The 26012-nt window shown below is 35.8% G+C and overlaps 2 protein-coding genes across 4 annotated transcripts in view; both read left to right on the top strand.

Annotated features, from left to right (window-relative positions):
• The first annotated feature begins 1858 nt into the window (after positions 1-1858).
• The window catches only part of LOC127862223 (uncharacterized), a 61400-nt gene continuing 37246 nt past the window's right edge, over positions 1859-26012 (top strand). The window contains exons 1-2 of the mRNA XM_052401252.1: positions 1859-1970; positions 4635-6109. Coding sequence (XP_052257212.1) covers positions 4651-6109 — 1459 coding nt within the window. The 5' untranslated portion in view covers positions 1859-1970; positions 4635-4650. The remainder of the gene's footprint in view (positions 1971-4634; positions 6110-26012) is intronic.
• LOC127862225 (uncharacterized) lies at positions 20234-24332 on the top strand. Of its 3 annotated transcripts, XR_008040505.1 has the most exons (5): positions 20234-20273; positions 20936-22307; positions 22586-22733; positions 22888-23034; positions 23329-24332. XR_008040505.1 is itself a non-coding variant. In XM_052401256.1 (4 exons), exons 2-4 carry the CDS (start codon positions 22633-22635, stop codon positions 23576-23578), a joined length of 498 nt encoding a protein of 165 aa, XP_052257216.1. In that variant the 5' UTR covers positions 20768-22307; positions 22586-22632; the 3' UTR covers positions 23579-24332. The 3 variants fall into 3 exon arrangements, 1 of the variants encoding a protein (XP_052257216.1); XR_008040504.1 differs by lacking the exon at positions 20234-20273 and having other exon boundaries at positions 20750-22307; XM_052401256.1 differs by lacking the exon at positions 20234-20273 and having other exon boundaries at positions 20768-22307.

Genomic DNA, 26012 nt, shown 5'->3' with positions numbered 1-26012 from the left:
CCACTACATACATTCACCCTCTCCTCCATAGCCGAAACGTCATCACAATCGAACTGAAAACCAGTCCAATGTTACTTGATCGCACATAGACCACCATGACGTTCGTTGATCCACATCCTCACCAAAAAAATTGCACAGCCACGAACCTTCATCCTCATCTCCATGAGCGTATCCGCCATTACTCCGCATCTTCACCACAAGAACTAACAGGACCATGTATGTTCACCATCACTCACATCGCATTTGAACCACACACCGCACGTTTGCTTTAATATGTAGCCAAATAATTACTGCTCAAATCTTCATCCTTACACCTCTACGTACCTTCACCCTCACAATCACCACATATATCACCACCACCATCACTATCACCTTTTAGACTTACTACAAACACACGTACTAACACCCTAACCATCACCTCATACTGCACCCCCACCCCCACTATCACATCTTAAACTTACTGCAAAAACACGTACTTACACCCTCACCTCATACTGCACCACCACCCTCACTATCACCTTTTAGACTTACTGCAAACACACGTGCTTACACCCTCACCATTACCTCATACATCACCACCACCCTAACTATCACCTCGTAGACTTACTGCAAACACACGTACTTACACCCTCACCATCAACTCATACTGCACCACCACCCTCACTATCACCTCGTAGACTTACTGCAAACACACTTACCGGTACTTACACCCTCACCATCAACTGATACTGCACCACCACCCTCACTATCACCTCGAGATCGTAGATTTACTGCGAACACACGTACTTACACCCTCACCATTACTTCATGCATCACCACCACCCTCACTATCACCTCGTAAACGTACTGCAAACACACGTACTTACACCCTCACCATCAACTCATGCATCACCACCACCCTAACTATCACCTCGTAGACTTACTGCAAACACACGTACTTACACCCTTACCATCAACTCATACTGCACCACCACCCTCACTATCACCTCGTAGACTTACTGCAAACACACGTACTTACACCCTCACCATTACTTCATACATCACCACCACCCTCACTATCACCTCGTAGACTTACTGCAAACACACGTACTTACACCATCACCATCACCTCATACTGCACCACCACCCTCACTATCACCTCGTAGACTTACTGCAAACACACGTACTTACACCCTCACCATTACTTCATACATCACCACCACCCTCACTATCACCTCGTAGACTTACTGCAAACACACGTACTTACACCCTCACCATCACCTCATACTGCACCACCGCCCTCACTATCATCTCGTAGACTTACTGCAAACACACGTACTTACACCCTCACCATTACTTCATACATCACCACCACCCTCACTATCACCTCGGAGACTTACTGCAAACACACGTACTTACACCATCACCATCACCTCATACTGCACCACCACCCGCACTTTCACCTCTTAGACTTACTGCAAACACACGTACTTACATGATCACCATCAACTCATACTGAACCACCACCCTCACTATCACCTCTTAGACTTACTGCAAAAAACAACAACATATACTTACACCCTCACCATCACCTCATGCAGAGACCTATACAAACAAACGTTGTTTGTATAGGTCCCTGCCTCATACTACACCTATCCCTCACTATCACCTCTTAGACATACTGCAAAAAACGCGTACTTACCCCCTCATCATCACCTCATACTGCACCACTACGAACCAAACCATGTGATTGTCTTTTTCTGATGTATTATTTTGTATAGGCAATGTAACGTCTTGTTATTTGACTCATGATGTTCATCTTACATTAAAAGTATAGTTGCATGTAACCTTCACTTTGCCGTAGTTTCTATATAGGGCTGTTTTTAAATCTCGCATTATGTCACGTGACTGCATTTAAGTAGGTTTCCAACATATATTTTCAATTTTGTAACACTGACAGTTGAGTAAGATCATCATGAGAAGCACTTAAGGTATATTAAATGGGCTACATCTTTATTATTGATGCAGTAACATGTACATGTTCAGTATGCATGTTAATTTAAGATGCAGCTTCGTTTGCCATCTTTTTGTTTGTTTAATATTTCTTCATTTTGGCGTTTTTGGTTTCGTTTATTATTTACACTCATTGATAGATCCAGATCCAAAACAATTTAGTAGAAGTTTCGTTATCATAAAATCTTAATGCATGTTAAAACGATGTAAAACCTGACATCAAATGTGCATGTATGATATATTTGATGTATTTCGTTTTAATGTTTAAACTTTAGTCTTTAGAAAAAAGTAAACTTGATATCCTTCCTGTGTCAACATGGTTACTAGGTCTCATTATAAAATGAAATATTTTTATGTCCCCCACTACTATCGACATATTGTCTTTGCCCTGTCTGTTGGTTGGTTGGTCTGTTGGTTGGTCTGTTGGTTGGTTGGTTTGCGCCAACTTTAACATTTTGCAATAACTTTTGCTATATTGAATATAGCAACTTGATATTTGGCATGCATGTGTATCTCATGGAGCTGCACATTTTGAGTGGTGAAAGGTCAAGGTCAGAGGTCAAATATATGTGGCCAAAATGGCTCATTTTATGAAACTTTTGCAATATTGAAGATAGCAACTTGATATTTGGCATGCATGTGTATCTCATGGAGCTGCACATTTTGAGTGGTGAAAGGTCAAGATCATCTTTCAAGGTCAGAGGTCAAATATATGTGGCACAAATCGCTTATTTTATGAATACTTTTGAAATATTGAAGATAGCAACTTGATATTTGGCCAGTGATTTTTTTTGCTTTTTTTGTTACAGCCTGTGGCATTTGGATTGGGAAAATTAGCGCGATAAACCATGAAATTGGGAAAAATAGCGCGATAAACCATGAAATTGGGAAAACATCATAAATATCATTATAAGAACAGAATTAAAATTATTAAAGTATGTTTGACAGCATTTTTATATTATAAAGTGCTAATTTAATGAGTTCTTACAATGAAGACAATGTTAAGTTAATATCCTTCCACATGCATATTGAACTTGCAATAATCTATATAGATTCTTAAATATACCATTTAATCATAACCTCTTTAACAGTAAGAATTTAATTCAGTATTTTTTTAAATTAAATATCATATGGTAAAAACATTACCACATTTAAAAAAACACTTTAGTGGTCTTGCTATGTCAATAATGTATTAAATGGAGTTAAAATAATTTATTTCATTTCTTTACCTTTCAACATCTTGCACTTGACATCCTCCGTTCAATGCTATTTCAGTAAACTGTAAAGTGTGACAAACATAGAAAAAACAGAATATGCATATGAATCTGATTACATACACAGATCCACTAACATATAAATCATATCATGTTTGTCTCTTTCCATTTTCGAACGATACTCATCTTAAATGCATTAACTTTGTGAGTACCGGTAGACTAACTCCTATTTCCCAACACTGATTTCCGTGATGCACATTCACTGTGAAGATTTCTAATAAATATTTGTTGTGTTTATCTCAAACATTGTATTTTGCGTTAATTGACACACGCATTAAATTATTCCGTAATAACCGTATGATATCCGTTGTTAATTTGAATGTTATTTATCATTTTCGCTGCTCATCGCAAATTTCTCGTCTGCTTGCCGCCATCTTGGACATGTGTAAAAACATGCGTTTACAATCGGGATACATCGACTATCGTCGGTATCCTCCGCAATATAGAGAGAGATGTGGATAGCAACGTAAAATCGTATTCGGCTAAATTCGCCAACAATACGTAAGTCAGTTGTCGTTCGGGGACGACTCGACAAGCTCGATCGGCACTAGTTCGAAATTATTGCTAAATTACATTGTAATCTTATTGGCTTTATTGGGAAAATGTTGTCTTTTTTGGGGAAATTTTAATCAATTTTTTGGGAAAAAATGGCATTTTTTGCAATTGGGAAGCAGCCGAATATTGGCTGTAATTTTGGGCAAAAAAAATCACTGTTGGCATGCATGTGTATTTAATGGAGCTGCACAATTTGAGTGGTGAAAGGTCAAGGTCATCCTTCAAGGTCAGAGGTCAAATATATGTGGCCCAAATCACTTATTTTATGAATACTTTTGCAATATTGAAGATAGCAACTTGATATTTGGCATGCATGTGTATCTCATGGAGCTGCACATTTTGAGTGGTGAAAGGTCAAGGTCATCCTTCAAGGTCAAATATATGGGTCAAAATTGCTCATGTAATGTCACTTCTGCAATATTGAAGCTATCAATTTTATATTTGAAATGCATGTGTATCTCATGGAGCTGCACATTTTGAGTGGTGAAGGGTCAAGGTCATCCTTCAAGGTCAAACGTCATATAGGGGGACATTGCGTTTCACAAACGCATCTTGTTTTAAACATAAGTTACACATCTGAACCCATGAGCAAATTAAAAATGTGTAACAAATCAAGGTTCAATTTATACCTAAAAGTTTTAGTTTCAAATTCCTAGTTTCATATTAGTTGGTGAGCAGCCATGGCTGTCCAGGAACTCTTGTTTCATTGGAATATAAATTCATTAGTACCCATATTGCTAAATAATTTTGATATTTCAACATATATAATGTGATTTGATGTACCATTCATTATATTGAATCATGTCTTTGCAGAGAGCGATACAGCACAATGGACGAGAAGAAAAGACGTGGTGTTGACAGACAGTTTAGTAGCAGAGATGCTGATTTCGGTGTTTTTCAGCCAATGGATGGCCCTTCAAACTCGTATCCCAGCTACTCAGATTGGACACCCTTCAGCGGACTGTCTCACCCTCCTCCAAGTAACGATGCCTATGGGTGGGATTCGTTCGTCACACCTCCTACCTCACCAGCCACCTTTTCCCCAGAAATAAACAGTGCTAATTACTTTGCAGAGTTTGAAAAGATGATGTCGTCAATCGGGAAACCAAACAATACTAATTTTGATTCTTGCGCCGATGACACAGAGAAACTTGCCAGCACACCTCTGGCTCAGTCCTTGTTTGAAGCATTGAGCGCTCAATCTTCTATGATGGGACCAATGTCAGCTCCATTGATAACTGGACAAACTCAGATGGACTTTGGTAGTGTGAGCCAAGATGGATATGAAATTTATGCAGAAGCTTTGAAGAAGCTAGCTTTAAGTTCCTCGTACGATTCCTACGATCAATTTTGCGACACAGAACCTTTTGATCCATCTCCTACTCTTAGCCCTTCTCCGAAAGAATTGATACTGGAAGATACTGGAAACAATAGCACAAAGCCAAGCTATTCCGAGGTAGCTAAGATTTTAAAGAGTAGCCCAGCCTCAGACAAAGGTAAAGAAGAAACTGGGTCATCAGTGCGTGGATCGTCTGAGAGTCACGCTTCAAGGTCTTTTAAAGGAACCAAAAAGTTTGTGCCAAGGCCTGTTAGAGGCCGGAACAACAGTGTCCCTGGCGATGTACGACCATCCATTTCACCAGATTCTAAATATGGATTGGATGACTTTGGAGATGTTGGTAAAAGGGCTGAGAAGGAAGAATTTACTGCTGGATTGACTGGGATTCATCTTACAAGAAAAAACAGCACAAGCAGTCTTAGCAGTGGAACAAGCGGTATTGAGGAAATTCATCTAATGTCAAATAACAGCAACAATATCTGTGACAGTGAAATTCCCAAGTTTGAAAAGATAAGTAACAAGGAGAAGGAAAGAGACGAAAAGGCGAAAAATGACATGAAAACTGAATCGCCCAAGCCGTTCTTCGATGCTAAAAGGATATTTGAGACAAAAGATACTAACAAAAGACAGCAAAGTCAGAAAAAAGTTGCTGATGAAGATAGTCCACCATTGTTGAATAACGGCAAGCCCTCTGTTTCAGAGTGGTCGGCAAATTTGACACACAAGAAGTCTACACACTACATCAATAACAACCTGCGGGATTCGCACAAGAAAACGAATCAGAACCCATCATCTGACTGCAAGGAAACACGACCTGAGAGTTTGTATCCAGAGCCATCTGGGAAGAGTGAAAAATCGACAAAATCAAGAACAGGGTCCTCGAAAGTGAGGGAATCTGCCGCAAAGTCGGACATGCCATTGCAGACAAACTTTGACCATGAGTTGATAGGTATGTTACAGTCATAGAAAACAGTTGTATTTGCCAAGCAACTGTGAAATTTTTACACACTCAGCTATGAACATTGTACCAAGTAATCCAAGCAAGTCTGGTTTAAAATCTACATGTAGCAGTTCAGGTTTTATAGACGTGAGCCCATACACTGTAAGTTGCCTAACAGGCACGGTGTTTTTTTTCACCATTTTGGGAATAGGGCCAGGTCCCTTTGGATTGGGAAAATTTATGGTGTTTTGACTAAAATTGGGAAATCAGTTGTTTTTCTAAAAAATGCTTCACATTTTTTTATATATTTCCATTGGGAATTTTTAGCTCTCATTTGGGAAAAAATATATACTTTTCATGCCCCTGGATCGAATGATCTGGGGTATATTGTTTTTGGCCTGTCTGTCTGTCATTGTATGTGTCTGTTTGTCCCAAAACTTTAACCTTGGTCATAACTTTTGCAATATTGATGAAAGCAACTTGATATTTGGCATGCATGCATATCTCATGGAGCTGCACATTTGGAGTGGTGAAAGGTCAAGGTCATCCTTTAAGGTCAAAGGTCAAAAAAAATAATTTCAAAGCGGCGCATCAGGGGGCATTGTGTTTCTGACAAACACATCTCTTGTTTCCTTAGGGAATGGGGCCGATTACCTTTCGCAATTTTGAATGATAAAAAACAGAGGCATATAAACTGTAGTTGGTTGTTGATTCACTGCAATCCATTATGTCTTTGACCCATTTTGTTATCTTCAATATTTTAATCTTTCCATTGCATTGCAGAAATAATATTGATTTTTATATGCACAGTCAGGGAACAAGTCATAGTAATGTTCATATCATTCTGCACTGCACAAGAGATATAGGTGAAGGGCAAACAATTATAAAAGGTCTTCAGGAAGTTGTGAAAGTTTGATAAGAAGAGGCACTTATAAATATTAAGTGTTATAAGTGTCATGCACTCTAAAGTCATATACAAGTTCTGACATTTCTGCTCTTCATGACTTCAAGTGCAACTGTGTAAGATACAAAATATAAAACATACGTTTATTTCTCCCAGTGCAGGCCTTTTCCGCTCCATTTTGGGAAAACTCAACCAGGGATTTCAATAGATGCAGAATCCTGCGTTTTGACGCGAGCAAATTAAAAACGACTCGCTTTTGACGCAACCCTTTTTTCTGCCGTGCGTCATTTTGACGCATAGAAAATTTGACCTGTGCATCAGTCAGTTAACATCTCGAGTTCCATGGTAATAAATCCCGTTGTGCTCCTAATTGACATTAATGTTTCAGTATTTGAAACTTGGTCTATAATCGAAGGATTATATAATACCCCGGGCGTTGTTTATCTTATCTCATCTCTTCAGTACACATGTCACCGTCTAAATAGTGCATGCACACTAACTGGGTAATTAGCAGCAGTGATTACGTGATAATTGATTTACAATCCTGCAGACTTTGCAGGCTTTTTCCGCCCTATGCCACGGGTCCGAAATTCGGCCCCATTCCCAATGCAAATCTGGTTGTTTTTTTCCCAATTGAAAAAAAAATTCCCAATTTCCCCCCAAAAAAATGATTTTTTTTATATTTTTTTTTACATTAAAATATATAAGTTAACCTGATCCGGTGTAGAAAATAGAAAGTGTTGCATAATTAAATTATCTGTTGCCTTGAATTTGTTTTAAAAACTGTAAAATATGTCAATGATTATTTAAGACACCTCCTTATTTTCCTCAAAATCCGGGGCTTTGCACGATTTTTTTCACCTCAAAAAAGGCCAGGCCTTTTCTCCAAATTCAGATAAAAAAACCTGCACTTATCTCACATGTTCATAATACTTTGTAAAATTTTAATGATAAGTTATCAAAATAGTCGTTATTTACCAGTTAACGGCTTCTTTGAAATATAAGAAACACTATTTACATGCGATAATTTTTCCCAATTGAGCCAATTTTGCAAATAATTTTTTTCCCGAAATGGGGGTTTTCAAGACGGGAAATTCCCAAAATTCCAGTGTGGCGTATTCCCAAAATGGAGCGGAAAAAGCCTGCTTCGCAGACGGCACGGTTAAAGAAAGTCGGCAAAAATAATAAAAGAAAAAACAAAATTGATCAAAGGTCCATTAATTACGTAGATCCACAGTGATTATTTTTGTTCAAATTTACAGCCGATTTTCGGCTGCTTCCCAATCGCAAAAATACACATTTTTCCCAAAAATCTGACCAAAATTTCCCAAAAAAGGCCCAACTTCCAAAAAAAAAATTTTTTTTTTTTTTTTTTTTTTTTTTTAGAAAGAAGTCTCATATAACTTAATTATGATTTCTTAAATCTAGGTCTCAACTTTATTTTTTAAACATCTTACAAAATATATAACTTGAATTTAGTCATCATTTTTGCCCATAAATCATTCCCAAACTTGCCACTTTTATTGATTAAAAAAAATCCCAATTTGACCAGACTCCTTTTCTAGAAAACTCCCTGAACATGCACTTAAAAACAATATCTCTTCTGTTACTTATAATCCTATTTATAATGCTTAATTTTTCCCAATTTCATGGTTTATCGCGCTATTTTTCCCAATTTCACGGTTTATCGCGCTAATTTTCCCAATTCAAATGGCACAGGCTGTAACAAATTAAAGCAAAAAAAATCACTGATCCACTAGTACGTCCAGCGAGTTTTGTCAGTTTGTTAATCCACCGATAATTACGAGTAACACCCATCTTATATAAACTGGAATCACAGTTCATTTTTTTATACTATCAGGTCATAATACTACACAGAAACATTGAGAAAACACATTTCCTGGATTAGATATAAATTATCCGAGTAGAATTAAATTGCTACGTCATGACCTTCGACATTGTAAATACCGGACGTATTGTAAATTACATTCAACCCGCGTTCAATTCAAAGCTGGCGATTCAACAACAACAGATTCAAAGTAATGGTTATTCAATAATGGAGAAAGCATTAACTGGATTTAACAAACATTTGATTAGGTTTGTTAAACCAGATAACAACAAGGAAAATTTGGTTTATTAAAGTTAAACTACTACAGGTAAGGCATTCTTAAGAGTACATATTTCGGACATGTATAGTATTCGGATAAACAGTAATCTATATACTAGATGTTCCATGCAGTTAGATTGTGTTTTGTTACAAAAGCTATCATATGGATGATGATAATATACATGTTATGATGATATATATGTGATGAAAAGGTGCTACCGGTACATATATTAAATTACTTAAATGTGTTAAAAGACTTAAATGTGTTATGATGAAGTAGATTTTAATGAGCATTTATTGATTTTACAAATAAACATAGCATAGTGATAGAAATAATAAAAGTTGGGAAAGGAACATGTTTTGTTTTTGAAAAACTTAGTCGATATTGTTCGCAAAAATTATTTATATTTTGTCCTTATCTTTGTGTACCAATTCATTGAAATATGATGTGTTATGTATCATAGTATTGTTATTTCATAATTAAAGCAGTATAACTTTTTAAGATATTGTGTAACTCTTAGAGCATCTTTTTATCTAAAAAAAATTGAATAATACAGACAAAAACACAATTAACGCGCTTCAATATTGACCCCAGCATTTTTCAATTTGACTCCTCAAAATTTCAATCCAGGGGTCATTGACTCCTGGTTTCTAAAATCTATTGAAATCCCTGCGCAACACTGGAAATTTGGGAATTTCGCGTTGTGAAAAATCCCATTTTGGGGAAAAATAATCGCAAAACTGGCTCAATTGGGAAAAATAATAGCATGTTAATAGTGTTTCTAATATTTCAAAGAAGCCGTTAACTGGCAAATAACGACTATTTTGATAACATATTATTAAAATTTTACAAAATCTTATGAACATGTGTGATAAGTGCAGGTTTTTTTTCTGATTTTTGGGGAAGGGTCTGGCCTTTATTGAGGGGGAAAAATCGCACGAAATGCGGGATTTTGAGGAAAATGAGGAAAGTCTTAAATAATCGATTTAACATATTTTACTGTTTTTAAAAAAATTGATTTATTCAAATAATTTAGATAATTTAATTATGCAATATTTTTCTATTTTCTACACTGGATCAGGTTTACTTATATATTTAAAAAAAAAAATTATGCCCCCGGTAGGGTGGCATATAGCAGTTGAACTGTCCGTCAGTCAGTCTGTCCGTCCGTCCGAAAAAAACTTAAACATGGGCCATAACTTTTTCACTATTGAAGAAAGCAACTTGATATTTGGCACGCATGTGTATCTCATGGAGCTGCGCATTTTGAGTGCTAAAATTTCAAGGTGAACATCATCCTTCTAGGTCTAGGGTCGAAAAAACAAATCCAAGGGAAGTAATAAGCTTTAAATGGACATAATTATCTGACCTGTCAACATATATATTTTTGTTAAATCAATCAAAGCGATGCAGTAGGCGGAATTGTGTTTCTGACAAACAAACCGTGGTAAAAGGTCAAGGTCATCCTTCAAGGTCTAAGGTCAAAAATACAAATCAAAGGGATGTAATAAGCTTTAAAGGGAGATAATTATTCAATATTGAACATAGCAACTTGATATTTGGCATGCATGTGTATCTCAAGGAGCTGCACATTGAGGGGTGAATCTACAGTCACAGTAGTGGCTTTTAATTATTTTCCACTAAAAATAGACAGTGGCTTTTAATTATTTGCTACTGAAAATAGAGATTTGTAAGAGACAATTATTTTCAAGGGAAGTAATTTATATAATTATAAATCTCATATTATATATTTCCTTACCAAGAATTTAACTTCTTTTCACAGTTTCTGTACAGATTTTTTTTGATGATTTATAACTCAACTGAATGATTTGTCAAAGTTTTTTTTTTAATGATATAATTATCATTTCTTTACTGTACTAATTTGTGAATAGTAGGTGAATTACATACCTCTGGACGTATGTCTATAGGTACATGATGAACTCTGGCTATGATATCTTTAATAAACCACAGGCCTTGGTTGTCAGTGATGTCTGACTTGTTCATTTTGGCTGTCTACAGACCCCCCCCCTGGTTGGATTGGACAAAATCCCAGGGAAGTAATAAGCTTTAAAGGGAGATGATTTCTATACCTGCCAAACGATAAATAGAAATTTTATTTCAAAGCGGCGCAGTAGGGGGCATTGTGTTTCTGACAAACACATCTCTTGTTTTTTTTTGTAATTGGTTTTTAACCAGGTTTTCGAAGGAAAACACTGGTTATTAGATTGGCGAATGCGGGCGGGCTGGCTGGCTGGCTGGCGGGCGGGCGGAACAAGCTTGTCCGGGCCATAACTATGTTGTTCATTGTCATATTTTAAAATCATTTGGTACATTTGTTCACCATCATTTGACGGTGTGTCGCGCGAAATAATTACGTCGATATCTCCAAGGTCAAGGTCACACTTTGAGTTCAAAGGTCAAAATTGGCAATAAATGAGCTTTTCTGGGCCATAACTATGTCATTCATTGTGAGATTTTACAATTATTTGGCACATTTGTTCACCATCATGGGACGGTGTGTCGCACGAAAGAATCACGTCAATATCTCCAATGTCAAGGTCACCACAACTTAAAATAGATTTATTTTGAAACAAACTTACAAAGGGGGTTAATTTTGTTTGCTCATTTCAAAAGTTCAGTTTGAGTTGTCTCCCTTAATCAGATTTTTTTTCACAATGAAAATCTGGTTTTGTGACAATTTTGTCCCTTGTTTTTTTTTTCAATTGGGAAAAAAAATCAGATTTGCATTGGGTCATGATTGGGAATGGGGCCGATATTCGGACCCTTGGCATAGGGCGGAAAAGGCCTGCAGTGTTAATTAAAATTTAAACATAAAAATCACAGTCACATAAACAACATGAACCATTCAATGACGTTTCAGTGATTTTTTTTCCCAAAATTACAACTCTTACAGGCTGTTTTCTGATTGCAAAAAGTAGAAAAAGGCTGTTTCCGAATGGCAAAAAGTAGCATTTTCCCCAAAAATCTGACAAAAAAATTCCCAAAAATAGGCCAAACTTTTCAAATAAACTCAATAATTGATTTATTGAGTTTATTATACAGCAATTTAATTTCCTGGCACTTTATATTATACATTTTAGAAAGCATGCATTTGTAAACAATTGGTCTACTGTAATTTATAATCATCTTAATAATGTTATTTTTTCCCAATTGCATGGACTATCGTTCTTTTTCCCTATCCAAATGGCACAGGCTATAAAATATAAAGCAAAAAAAAAATCACTGCCTTTAATGGACATTGCCTCATAGCTTTTAACAAGGTTTTCATGGGTATGGTATGGCAGGCATGTAGCATCAAACAGTTGGATTTTGTTCAATTTCTTCTAAAAGTTTGTATTGACTAATCTTGAGGAAACTTTAAGTGTAGCAAGCTTGCATGAAGATCTAGCTTGAGATACCGGTAGTATCACATCAAGGTCACTGTTTTTAGACATAGAAAAGTACATGATTGTAGTGTCAATCTACAACTTGAGTGAGGAGGGTCGGAGATATTGCACTGAAGTTGTATGTGCAGGTAGGTTATATGAAGACAGAAGTTGAATTTGCTTTTGGTGCATTTGGGGTTAATGTAAAGGAGACTGATACCAAAATAGGAAAGAAACTGAAGATATCTGTTTAATAACATGCGTTTGATTTTAACAATCTCAATGAAACTTAGGATATAGCAAGCTTCTATAGAGACCTATTATGGGATAGTATTTGGGGGTATTGCAGGGCTTTTTTGGCCCGATTTTATAGCCAAAATTCGGCTATATTCCCAATCACAAAAAGTATACTTTTTTCCCAAAATTTGTTAAAAATTTGGGGAAAAAACCACCAATGACATCTGCTGTTTCGGTTTTTAACAAAGTGTAGTCCGATCCGGTCTCGTATGGGTTTTAGCCTACCAGTATACCTCGATTTGGATAATGTTTGCATTATTCGTGTGCACGATATTCTACGCGTTGTTCAGGCACAGGCGTTTTGTGATTTGGCTGCATGGAAAACAAATATGTCGCGCAATTCGAAATATGTAACATGAAAAAGATTACTAAGAAAAACCCTTGCGTTAAAAAGAAAACCGTTGATTTTGTTAAGCAGAGCTCCAGATAAGGATTTGTGAAATTAGTAACGGTACTGCCACTGACAGAAAGAAAAGGAGTAACGCTTAAAATCAATTAATACATGACTACCATATCGAAAAAAAAGGTAGTACTGTACTATTGTGTTCTTGGATATTGAAGGGTGTATAACTGACTTTACAGAAACATTTGCAGCAATTATAATAAATTTATGTAGCTTCTTAAACAGTTACTGTATTAGGTTTTCCATTCTGAATTATGATGCTAATACAACTACACATAAAAACTCATGACTTATACTATTTCTTCATTTTTCTTGACAAGAAAACACAAGCCAACTAGTAAGCTAAGTAAATGAACACCTATTTCACTGTCTCATCCGTTTCCCATCGTGTATTCTAATGTTTTACGCCACCGACGCAATCAAATCGTTTAATATCGGGGCGAAAATGTCTTTTTCTGGGTTTACAGATTTAATGTCAGGATGGTTTGAAGCAACCGTATGTAGTCATTACATGACAACAAAGTGTTGTTTTGAGCCGCTTTTGGTTAAGCCGGCATTCAATTGCGCGCAGACATTTCGTTTTTGAAGGATTTACAAGTTACAGGACATGACGTGACAGAATAGACAATAATATATGAACCCAGTCTACAAGGTGCGGTAATTTAAATTAACGAAAAGCGCCGTTAGGTTAGAGACCAACAAATCACGCCGCGCTGACGCAGATGTATCAGGCTTTTTCCGCCCTATGCCACGGGTCTGAAATTCGGCCCCATTCCCAATGCAAATCTGGTTGTTTTTTTCCCAATTGAAAAAAAAAATGCCCAATTCAAAAAAAAATAAATTTTTTTTTATTTTTTTTATTTTTTTTTTACCCTTTAAATATATAACTTGACCTGATCTGGTGTAGAAAATAGAAAGTATTGCATAATTAAATTATCTGTTGCCTTGAATTTGTTTTAAGAACTGTAAAATATGTTAATGATTATTTAAGACTTTCCTTTTTTTCCTCAAAATCCGGCGCTTCCCGCGATGTTTTTCACCTCAAAAAGGCCAAGCCTTTTCCCCAAATTCAGATTAAAAAACCTGCACTAATCACACTAGTTCATAATATTTTGTAAAATTTTAATAATAAGTTATCAAAATAGTCGTTATTTACCAGTTAACGGCTTTTTTGAAATATAAGAAACACTGTTTTAAATAATTTACATGCGATAATTTTTCCCAATTGAGCCAATTTTGCGATTAATTTTTTTCCCAAAATGGGGGTTTTCACGACGCGAAATTCCCAAAATTCCAGTGTGGCATTTTCCCAAAATGGAGCGGAAAAAGCCTGCATATCGGTACGGCCAGATTTTTTTCGTAAATGATTAAAATGGATATTAATGTCGTAATTGTACGTCCAGTTTATAAAAATAAATGCGTAAATCTTCATGAAAAAGGCGTATTTACGGCTGTACGGCCCTTATCTGGAGCTCTGGTTAAGCAAGTGTCATTAAATAAACAAACATGGTCAAAAAGTACAAGTCTTCCCATTGAAACTCCTTCCATTGTTAATGATAGTAATTTAATAACAAGTGACTCATCGTCATCGTTGATTTCCGAAAGCAAAGTGCTGATTGATGTTCAACAGGTTGAAAGCAGTAGTTCTTCAGAGGAAGAATAAGGGCCTCCTAGTCCTAATAGCATGATGCCTGATGTGACGGAAGACTTTGTGTGAGCTTATTATGTGGAAAACTGTTGATCATGGTGGTGTTTGTGATTAAAGATGCTGAACTCATTCATGTAGTTTCAAGTCCCAATTTATTTTCCCAATTTCTTGAAAATGCTGATAAAATTCCCAATTTCAAAGCCATGGGCTATCTTCCCAAAAAGCTGAAAAAAGCCCTGTATTGGGTAAAGGTAAATGTCACTGTTTTTTTAAAAAAGAAAATTTGCATAATTTCATTAACTTTAGTTAGGAAATTAGAAAAAGGGTAGTTCATTGACATTTTGAAAGCAGTATGCTTATGTGCAGACCTAGCATGAGAGTTCATGTAGGGTTACTGCAACTCAAAATGGAAAAAAGGGCTGAATTTTGGATGGGATGAAGCTAAAAAATAGTGTCAATAATTATTTTTGCCCAAAATTATTGCCTGTAACTAACACGAGGCTGTTTTGGAATTGCGAAAAGTAAAAAAAAGTGCTTCCACCTACAACTTTGAAACTTTATATGTAGATGCACCTTGATGAGTTCTACACGCCACACCCATTTTTGGGTCGCTAGGTCAAAGGTCATGGTCACTGTGACCTCTAAAAAAAATCTGACAAGCTTTCATTTATTAAAAAATGCACCCGCAGCCGAGCGTTGGCACCCGTTATGCGGTGCTCTTGTTACTAAAGAACATATCTCAAAGGATATATATGGAATACATTTTGTATATGCTGAATGGATGATTGAATATATGTATATACAGTCCAACCTGTCAATAAAGACCACTCAAGGGATTTGGTCGTTGTGGTCTTTGTTCACAGGTGGTCCTTATTCGCAGGGTCGATCGTAACTTTTCAAAATATGCTTGTAGTTTTTTAACAGGTACCTTATCTATGTATGTGCTCTATTGTTTAAATGTTTGAATACTTATGCATGTAAAATGAAATAAAGGATTGAAAACACAGTTTTGTGTTACATGTTGTATTTCTATTCCCTTATGTTTTATTATTTATTTAATTTATCATATACGGTATAAATAACTATTGACAAACATGTATACGTACATGTACATGTAATTCTACAAAGAACAAAGTACAAAATACACATACCATAGCAAACATTTATACATGAAATACATGAATCACTACTACACAACCAGTAAAGTTGACAATAATGGACAATAAATGACATCTGATATTTATATAAGACTGAAAACATCCAAGAATAAGATTCCAGACAGATACTCAACGTACCAGTAGAACGAACAAAACACAATAAGCACTACGACCCCCGTCCCCTCCACTCAAGGCACACACAAAATCAAAACACTCACTTAAAAAAATCACTTATTTTACTCTGCTTGACACTAGAGTCCATCCTATATTTGATAAACACATCCATGATTGAGTTCAGCAAGCAGTCATTTTTTAGAACTGCAAACTGCATTTACTTTCACAGTTTACGTTCTCCTCGAATTCGTCCATAATCTCATGTTTACGCTTTAAAATGCTCTGAATTTGAGTTTTTCCTACACCAAGATCACTAGCCACTCGTCTACAACTGTGTCCTTTACCTAACAAACTAATGACCTTAACGCGTTCTTCCAACGTCAAGAACTTACGCTTGGAAGCCATGATGGCAAACTTGAACTGACAATTTACTTTTCTATAATCTATGAACGTCTTATTACAGAGAAATTTAAGAAGAGAATGACTATCAAAATGTTTGTCTTTAATAGGCATCGTAAATGATATGAAACCGTTAATTTCCTAAATGAGTTTATGAAAGCCCCAAATTTGTCTTTGATATTTTCGGCAATTATTACATTAATCGCGAGTCACTTTAATACAAAGGCAAATTTTTACACTTTTGACAAACTGTCAAATGCATAAAAGAAGCAGGCGACTACCAATTGACATGACGCCGCCTGTCAATCAAATCCTTATCTTAGAATTGATCCACCAATCAGCGATAGATTAATCGGGCGTTAGCAACGACCTGTCCGCCATTTTCCTAGACAAGCTACATGTCTATGTTCACTTTTATTCCAACGAGTATCTTTTGTTTTCCTCTTTAAAAAAACGATTAAAAATGGTTAAACGGTGTCAATGGGGATTATGTAACTCGGACAATCGATATCCTGACAGATTAGTTGGTGGCATTGAATTTATTTCGTTTCCAAAGCCGAAAAAAAGATCTTGAGAAGTGTAAGAGATGGGTAAAGGCATGCGGTCGTCCCCTAATTCATGCTGTGTTTTATTACTCTGATAGTAATGCACTTAATTGACATCATACATGTTATTTGAAGGTGACATGTGATGTCTGATCTTATTAACGGTATCAACACTTTTGCAGTCATGTGGTGTCACCAATAAACGCTTTTAATACACACTAGGAGCTTGATAGCCTAGATCTCATTTTTTAAACGAGTTTTGTTTATTTTTGTTCGGATAAAAAACAGAAATGAAATATGGCAAAAACGGTTTTAATAGGGTTAATGCAACTCTGACATTTGGTATCCAGAAAGATTAGTTAGATGAATTAAATTTATATCATTTCCAACGCGGCAATGCGGTCTTGACAAGAGCAAGTGGAAGCTTCAAGAATTACCGAGATCCCCTTTATAGAACATTAATTTATTTCAAAAACTTGAAATGTCATACAAGCAATAACTAAGCATTATTTAGTATGTATTATGTCACGTGTGCATGTAAAATAATTGAGAATTTTGGTACCCACTTCGTGTAACTTTACGAAATCCCCGTTAAAAATCGCGTTTCTGTGTGTGTCAGAAACAAGTGAAAACCTTTTTGTTATTATTTTAATAAAGATGTTTCGATAAATGCTATTGTAAAAAAGTTATTATTACTGATATGAGTTAACCAATAAATGCGGTAACTTCGGGGAAGTCGGTACCTGCACGAGCGTCTGATATTGGTAGCCTTATTAATTTATAATAGCCTGACCATATTCCATTTCGTACAACGCTAATTTATATCAGACAATGTCCAAACTTATTGTGATGTTTTTGCGCTTTAAATTATAGTGATTGATAAATGTCCCATAAGCAATGTTTAATATGATTAATATCACTTTTATACGTAATAACATGTGGGATTGAGGTACCCACCCGGCGTCAGAAAGCGCGTAAAACTTCACCGAATTCCCTGTTATAAAGCGCTATTTCGTGTCAAATACACGGGTAGGGGGAATGTTTCAGTAAAAGTAATTTTGTTAATAACACGGGTAAATACCAGTAAAGTGTTAATTTATTGCAAATACCACCATTACATAATAACGGGTTCGATTTCGGTAAGCGCGCAAGCGTTTGAGAGCGTGTTTAATGTACCGATTTACCCGTAATAAATAGCTGATGTTCTCTTTAATCGTATATTTTTTGCATTTGCAGAATAACTAAATGGCATCAACCGCTTTACAAGTGTAATATGGTGTTAAAAAAGTCCATAAAATCATCCGATATCGCGTAAATCTATATGCAGTCTATAGGCAAAGAAGCCATTTTGGTGTTAGCTTGTCTAGGTTTGAGAACCGCTAAGTCACGTGATTAAGTGGTCGGAGCGATCATAGATAAGGCGTCATGTCGATTAGCAATGCATGTTAAATAAACAAACAACTGCTATCGAGTGCAATAAACTGTCACTTGCCAATATTTCCATAGCGACCGACGAGTACACTGGTAAGATGTGTATCACGTGACTACGCAGCGTCCTGGCGGCCATTTTGTTTTTTGAAAGTTGCGAAATCGTTGATTTTTATGATTGCATTAATCGTTGTAGGCCATCAAAATGGAGATTTTGGAATGTAAAAGGGTGGTCGTTTGTCTTTGTTCACAGGTGGGCTTTATTCGCAGGTTCAATATATAGTGAAATCGTTCGGGAGGAAATCGGTGTTGTCGTTATTGACTGTTGGTCGCTATTAACAGGCGGTCGCTCGTGCAGGTTGGACTGTATATATATATATATATATATATATATATATATGGGCCGTGTCGCGGCAAAACCTGTATTCGTGACATCAGTTATGACGTTGGTAAATTCTCTGTAAAGTGACGTCAACATTTTATTTAATTTGCGCGATTTCGTCATCACTGCAACATGTGGATCTGTGTAGCTGTTTTGGACAGTTTTATATTTGTTATCCCCACGCTTTTTGAAAAAAAGGTGGGGATATTGTGGTGATCTCCGCCGTCCGTCCGTCCGTCCGTCCGTCTGTCCGTCCGTCCTGGCCACTATCTCCTCCTACACTAAAAGCACTAGAACCTTGAAATTTACACACATGGTAGCTATGAGCATATGTGCGACCCTGCACTATTTGGAATTTTGATCTGACCCCTGGGTCAAAAGTTATAGGGGTTGGGGTGGGGCCGCGTCAGAAATTATCACTCATTTTTTTAGGTTATTTTACATTTACTTCTTTATTTCTACACCGATTCACTTCAAATTGATACTGGACCTCACCTATGACAATACGGTCAATCTCAACCATGCATGGCCCCATTCCCAACCCTGGGGCGCCCCGCCCACATAGGCCACACCCACCAAAAATTTCCATTTACTATAATTTTTTCATTTCTACACGGATTCACTTCAAATTGATACTGAACTTTTGTTATGACATTAGGGTCAATCTCAACTATGCATGGCCCCAATCCCAACCCTGGGGCGCCCGCCCACATAGGCCACACCCACCAAAAAATTCCATTTACTATAATTTTTTCATTTCTACACGGATTCACTTCAAATTGATACTGAACTTCTCTTATGACATTAGGGTCAATCTCAACTATGCATGGCCCCATAACCAACCCTGGGGCCCCGCCCACATAGACCACACCCACCCAAAATTGCCTTTACTATAATTTCTTCATTTCTACACCGATTCACTTCAAATTGATATTGAACTTCTCTTATGACAATACAGTCAATCTCAACTATGCATGGCCCCATTACCAACCCTGGGGCGCCCCGCCCACATAGACCACACCCACCCAAAATTGCCTTTTACTATAATTTCTTCATTTCTACACCGATTCACTTCAAATTGATACTGAACCTCTCTTATGACAATACGGTCAATCTCAACTATGCATGGCACAATTACCAACCCTGGGGCGCCCTGCCCACATATGTCACACCCACCCAAAATTGCCTTTTACTATAACTTCTTCATTTCTACACCAATTCACTTCTAATTGATGATGAACTTCTCTTATGACAATACGGTCAATCTCAGCTATGCATGGCCCCATTACCAACCCTGGGGCACACCTAGGTCAAACATTCGGCGTGGGGATACGCGTCGGCCTCTGCCGCGCCATTTCTAGTGTTAAATATGAAATGATGTGATATGGATAATGAAATAGAAGTAAGTAGTATATTTTATTATAATTTGCTATTTTGCAAAATTGGTTTGATCTAAATATTTAATAAAATATAGCGAACTAGACGTGTTTACAAATTAACCACCAGTTTAAACGTTGTTAAGATATTCAGTGAACGAAAATTTATTTACGGTATAACTTATCAGACTAAAAGTTTGTTATTTTTATTTGTACATGAATCGTTGTAAGAGTTTATCCCAACCTTTTATTGGAACCATGGGGTTACTACACATTTTTTTTTCCAATATTGAACCCGATCGATTCTAATTTGTTGTGCCGATCCTGAAGGCTAAACAGTTTTTATAATTCAAAGCAAAATAGTATTTGATATTTGTTAGTTTTTGTTTTCGATTTTTATTATAAACTCGACCATAGTCTCTAAATTATTATTTATCCAACTTCTTAATAGATTTAAATAGATTAATATGCAGGAAAGAATATTGCATAGAAGTTTGGAATATTTTTGTCACTTATTATCCTTGTTTCGGTAGGAAATAGCTTGCATATCGCACATATAGATGATTAGATCTACATTGTCTACTTTTATTTAATGAGTGCAAAAACAAATTTCTGTAATTTCGCGTATAGAAACACGTATCGATTATTTAATGTATGAATAATTGGCATAGACTATATACGTTTCCAGGAACTGGACAATTTATTGTCCGACCACTTTGGGCGAACTCCATCGGCATCTCAGGTGAGCTCAAATTCCGATGATGGGACTTATATAAATTCCCCAAATGATCATTCATTTAGTGAGGACGAAAACAGTTCAGCAGCAAATAGTGTTGATTGTAGAGCCAGAAATTTCATTCACCAACATGACATTGCATGTAACAACAGTAATGAACTCGTATGAAAGTGATGTGAACGATACATACATTGTCAGTGGTGCATGCGCCAGTGGTGACATGGACGCTGACTATGCAACTGTCAGGCAGTTTCTCGAGATCGGATGTGGTTGCAAGAGTAAGTGTACTGTTAATTTTGAAATTGGCCAGGTATACCATCATATATTGAACATGAGAGAATTGACAAAGGAAGAGAAGGATATTATTGTCATGAGTGATCTTAAGTGTGGAAATGGCCTGACTACAAAACGAGGGAAGCCAAGGAAACGTTCGATGGTTTCATACAATGCATTCCAAAAGCCAGTTTGCAAGAAAACGTTTATGCTGGTTAATGACATTGGTAGATCAGCTTTAGAAAATCTTGTAGACCATTATAAGCAGAATGGTCCATTGCCAAGAAAGCATGGAAACGTAGGAAAGAAACCATCACAAGCCGTCATTTATGATGATGTAAAACGCGTGGTTGAATTTTTGCAAAATTATGCGGACACGTATGGTATCCCCCAACCAGCAGCTCCCAGAGGAAGCGACAATACTCCTCCAATTTATCTTGACAGTGGCAAAACAAAACTAACCATTCATAAAGAGTATATAGAAAGGTGTCGCGAGGCTGGGGTTAGATCTTTGCAGCGAACTGCTTTCTGTGAAATTTGGAAAAGCTGTCTGTGTCACATTAGAATAGCTTCGCCTAGGGATGATGTATGCGCAACATGTGAAGGCCATAGAAAGAACATTATGAAGGCAATAGAAGAGAGTGAAAAGTTAGAGGCTGCCGAAAACTTCAAACAACATGTGATAAATGCCCAAAAAGAAAGAGAACTTTATAATGACTGTGTAAAGCGTGCCAAGGAAACATGCATATTAAGTTCTGATAAAAGAACAAACCACTATACTTTTGATTTTAGTCAAAATGTATCCATTCCTCACTTCTCGCGGCAAATGGGGCCAATTTATTTCATGTCCCTTCGCAAAGTACAGATTTTTGGTGTACGGATAGATGGACTGCCTAAACAGCTCAATTTTTTTATTGATGAAAGTGAAACTATGGGCATAGATGGTACCCAAACACACGGACCCAATGCTGGCATCTCTATGCTGGATATGGTGCTAGACACCCACGGCGTGGTGAATCGACATGCTCCATCCATGCGGATAATTGTCCAGGTATTATTTTGTAAAATTATCCAGTGGTAATCAATCATATGATTCATTTAGTTATATTTGAATAAATATTTCAAACATATGAGTAAATATTGAGTTCATAACAATTAAACATTATTTATATCTATGACTATATAGTATATGGTAATAATTGTTTGATTTTTCTTTTAAAGTAGGCGTAACAAAATGTGTAACGTTACCTTAATAACCAAGAAAAAAATATAGAAACGTTTTAGTATGTTTTTTTAGAATGTAAACATATGGTCTGCAATATTTTACAGGTCAGAACAAGAACCGCTACCTCATTGGCTATTTCACATGGCGTGTGATGACCGGCAGACATGACGTGATAGAATACCACATGCAAATACCAGGACATGCCAGGTGTCTGGTTGACAGTGGATTTGGGCATTTAAAGAAACTTTACAGGTACCTAAAAGCCGCCTTTGTTGTATGTGTAAGAATTTAAAAAAAAAGGTAAATTTTCCTTGCATGGAGTGTTTTATTTATTTAGCATGTAGAATAAGATCGAGTTTACATTTCTTCTCCTGACAATACTAGCAATCTGATCATTGAAATTCAGGAGGTCGAACATTGAGACAATAGACTCATTGACCCAGATGGTGAATATGTCCTCAGCATCCAATGAAGCAGTGAGGTATCCGGCATGGAACTGGCGGGATTGGAAAGGGTTTTTGTCCCGACTGTTTTGTCCTGTACCAGCGATAAGGTATTTACTAACGTAGGCCTATGATAATTGGTTGAAAATGTTCACACCACTGAGTAGAATTGTTAATTTTTTTTTTCTGTATAACGGTTTTATACTGATGTTTAACGAAAAGTGTAAAATTCCTAAAGTGCAATGCAAAGCAAAAGAAAAACAAAACTCGGACATAACCATGCACATTGTCTTCAATTATAGTTACCAATGCAAATGAATATTATTCGCAAACGCATCATAATTTTGTGTCATATCCAAACGTATTAAAATGTTTGCCAAAATAGTATTTATTTTTATTTTCAGACAATATCAGTACTTCCGCATGACGACGGAAGAGCCAGGTGTGGTCACAATGCGCACGAGAGTCGGATGTCCAGAGGTCAAGGTTACAGTGACTATGGATGGCGTCCATATTCCATACCAACAACTGCAGATTGTAGAGGCCAAAGGACTCAGCCGAAACAGACAGGAGTACTTGTACAAAGTTGTCAGGCCATATCTCAGCGATGCTAACAAGGATGCTACTTGCCCATGCCCAGAAACATCACTATAGTTATGTCGTCGCATCTATCGCATCTACGGCGAAATATTACACACATTATAATGTCAATATTTACAGGCGAATGACAAATACCTTGAAACTTATTCTTCAGTTCTTTTTGAATATCCTTCAATGTCTGTTTGAATACATTGGTGTATTTATAACACATTTAAATAACACTTTTTTATATCAAATGAAATATTTGTATTCACTTCTGCTCGTTTCTATAGAATTCATGGCAAACGAAGAATTATGCATACAATATAAGCTGTACGATAAATAAATTGTGAACATGCTAAGAATAATTATAAAAATTATTAAAGATTACTCGACTCTTAATTTTTAGAAACAGCACTTTTGGGAAATAAAAATCTAACATTTCAACACAATGAAATTATTTTATTATTTTTATTATTGGATATTGTTGGTTTATGTATTAATGGTGTAATTGATAATGTTTGTTTTGATGCGTGCATTCCTATGAAAAACTAAATGATATGTTGTGAAAATATGTGAGATTAGTTTAGAAAAAAATGATTTAAACTGTATGGTTTGCTGGTCGATGTAGATATAAGTGGACTTTGTTGCTAAGCAACGTATGTTAGTTTACAGTTTAATGTTAATCACAACTATTTTTAGAACAAATAGATACCTGATAATATATTTTTAACAAAATAAATGTGTTCTTAAATGTTATATCATGTCTTGTTTATAAGTGTGGATTTTGATGTAACATACATCTGAATGCGGTTTACTTGAAAACGTTGTTAACGTTGTTAACGTCAAAACACCTCTGCAGTGCTGTTACTAAAATAAAAATTTCTCTGTAAGTAATGGGGCTATATCTATAAATTTGGTATCATAATAACAAGCACAGAACAGTCTTTATCAATCCATAGAAAACAAAAAATGTCAAACTTTGTCACGAATACAGGTTTTGCCGCGACACGGCCCATATATATATATATATATATATATATATATATATATATATATATATATATATATATATATATATATATATATATATATATATATATATAAAGAAACAGACATTTAAGTCGCTAACAATGTACACAGTTTACTGATGATTTTTTACAAATGTCACCCTGCCCTTATTAGGCCTCTTCCAGGTTTATGTCTGACTAAAGTCGTATGTTTATTATCTTTAATCAGTTTATGCTCCACTAAAAAATGAATATTATGCAGTGTGTTTGACTGATCTTCAAGGTAATTTTATTTGTACAAGATAGTCATTATCTGAAGAAGAAATGTCATGATATCAGCACTTGCAAGGCTGGACAGTTCAACTACTAGTTGAGGTCATGTTGTAGATAGCCATGAAACAGTATGCTAGCTGCATGACTTTAACGAAATGATGAATGTATGAATGAAATAAATCTGCAATTATAGCCTGGATTATTGATGTTGTAAAAACAGTTGACTAAAGAATAGTAGACTGTTAATTTAACCTATGAGTGCATGTGTTCCGATATAATACTTTATGTACATGATTGCAAGAGGATGATCATATAAAATGTACATCATAAACATGGGTGATAATTATGTAAATGTGAACATAATGATATACATGTAAATCTAATTTTGCTGATATTAGTATTTTTGAGTTAACACAGAGTCTGTTAAGAGCATGAAACTGAAAGCATGTAACCTACAACGGACATACATGTACATGTAGATGTAAATGGACGATGAATTCAGGTGTTCTATAAAGCATTGTGTGTTTAAAAACATTCTTCTGGAGTATTTCATGGAGTGTGCTTTTATTTCTGAATCTAAGAAAAAAGAACTAGGTACAAAATTTCAAAATGTAAACGAAAAAATTCTTAATACATGCACATAGCAAGAAATTGTATTTAACTATTCTAATAGTGTATTCAACTATTCTAATAGTGTTTTCAACTATTCTAATAGTGTTTTCAACTATTCTAATAGTGTATTCAACTATTCTAATAGTGTATAGTGGTGTGAAAAGAGAATATCATCATTATTAAATCTCAAAATAGACACATACATGTACATGTACTACAAAACACATGTTACTACATGTATTGATTTTCAAAATTATATTTATCATAATGCATTGAAATATATATATCATTGTACATAAGCTCACTAAGTACATTACAGTATTTTCTGCCATTTTCGGAATGGGGCAGGGTCCATTTGGATTGGGAAAAACTGCTTTGTTTTGACTTGATATTTGTTGTTTTTATGCTAACAAATACTTGAATGTAAATGTGTTTTAATATTATATATACTAAGATTCATCTTTAATAAGTATAGCTCGATGGGAGGTAACCTAAATTGCGTGATTTAATTTAAAAAAAAGGGAATTATACAGTCCGATTGGGGAGAATATATATTTTTTCCATAACTAAAGGTATTGTGGTCTATTTTAAGTTGAGAGGGAAAGTTTCCTGTT

This window comes from Dreissena polymorpha, chromosome 16, assembly GCF_020536995.1.
Source record: "Dreissena polymorpha isolate Duluth1 chromosome 16, UMN_Dpol_1.0, whole genome shotgun sequence".
In the NCBI taxonomy this organism is placed as follows: Eukaryota; Metazoa; Mollusca; class Bivalvia; order Myida; family Dreissenidae; genus Dreissena; species Dreissena polymorpha.
Note: the sequence above shows the minus strand (reverse complement) of the source record. Positions and strands in the feature narration are given on the sequence as shown.

What these genes read in the sequence shown, in the direction of transcription:
- LOC127862225 (XM_052401256.1), top strand. Translation starts at nt 22,633, where the DNA reads ATGACCGGCAGACATGACGTGATAGAATACCACATGCAAATACCAGGA. An exon ending in CATTTAAAGAAACTTTACAG is followed by an intron (nt 22,734 to 22,887) that starts GTACCTAAAAGC and finishes ATTGAAATTCAG; the next exon opens with GAGGTCGAACATTGAGACAA. An exon ending in TGTCCTGTACCAGCGATAAG is followed by an intron (nt 23,035 to 23,328) that starts GTATTTACTAAC and finishes TTTTATTTTCAG; the next exon opens with ACAATATCAGTACTTCCGCA.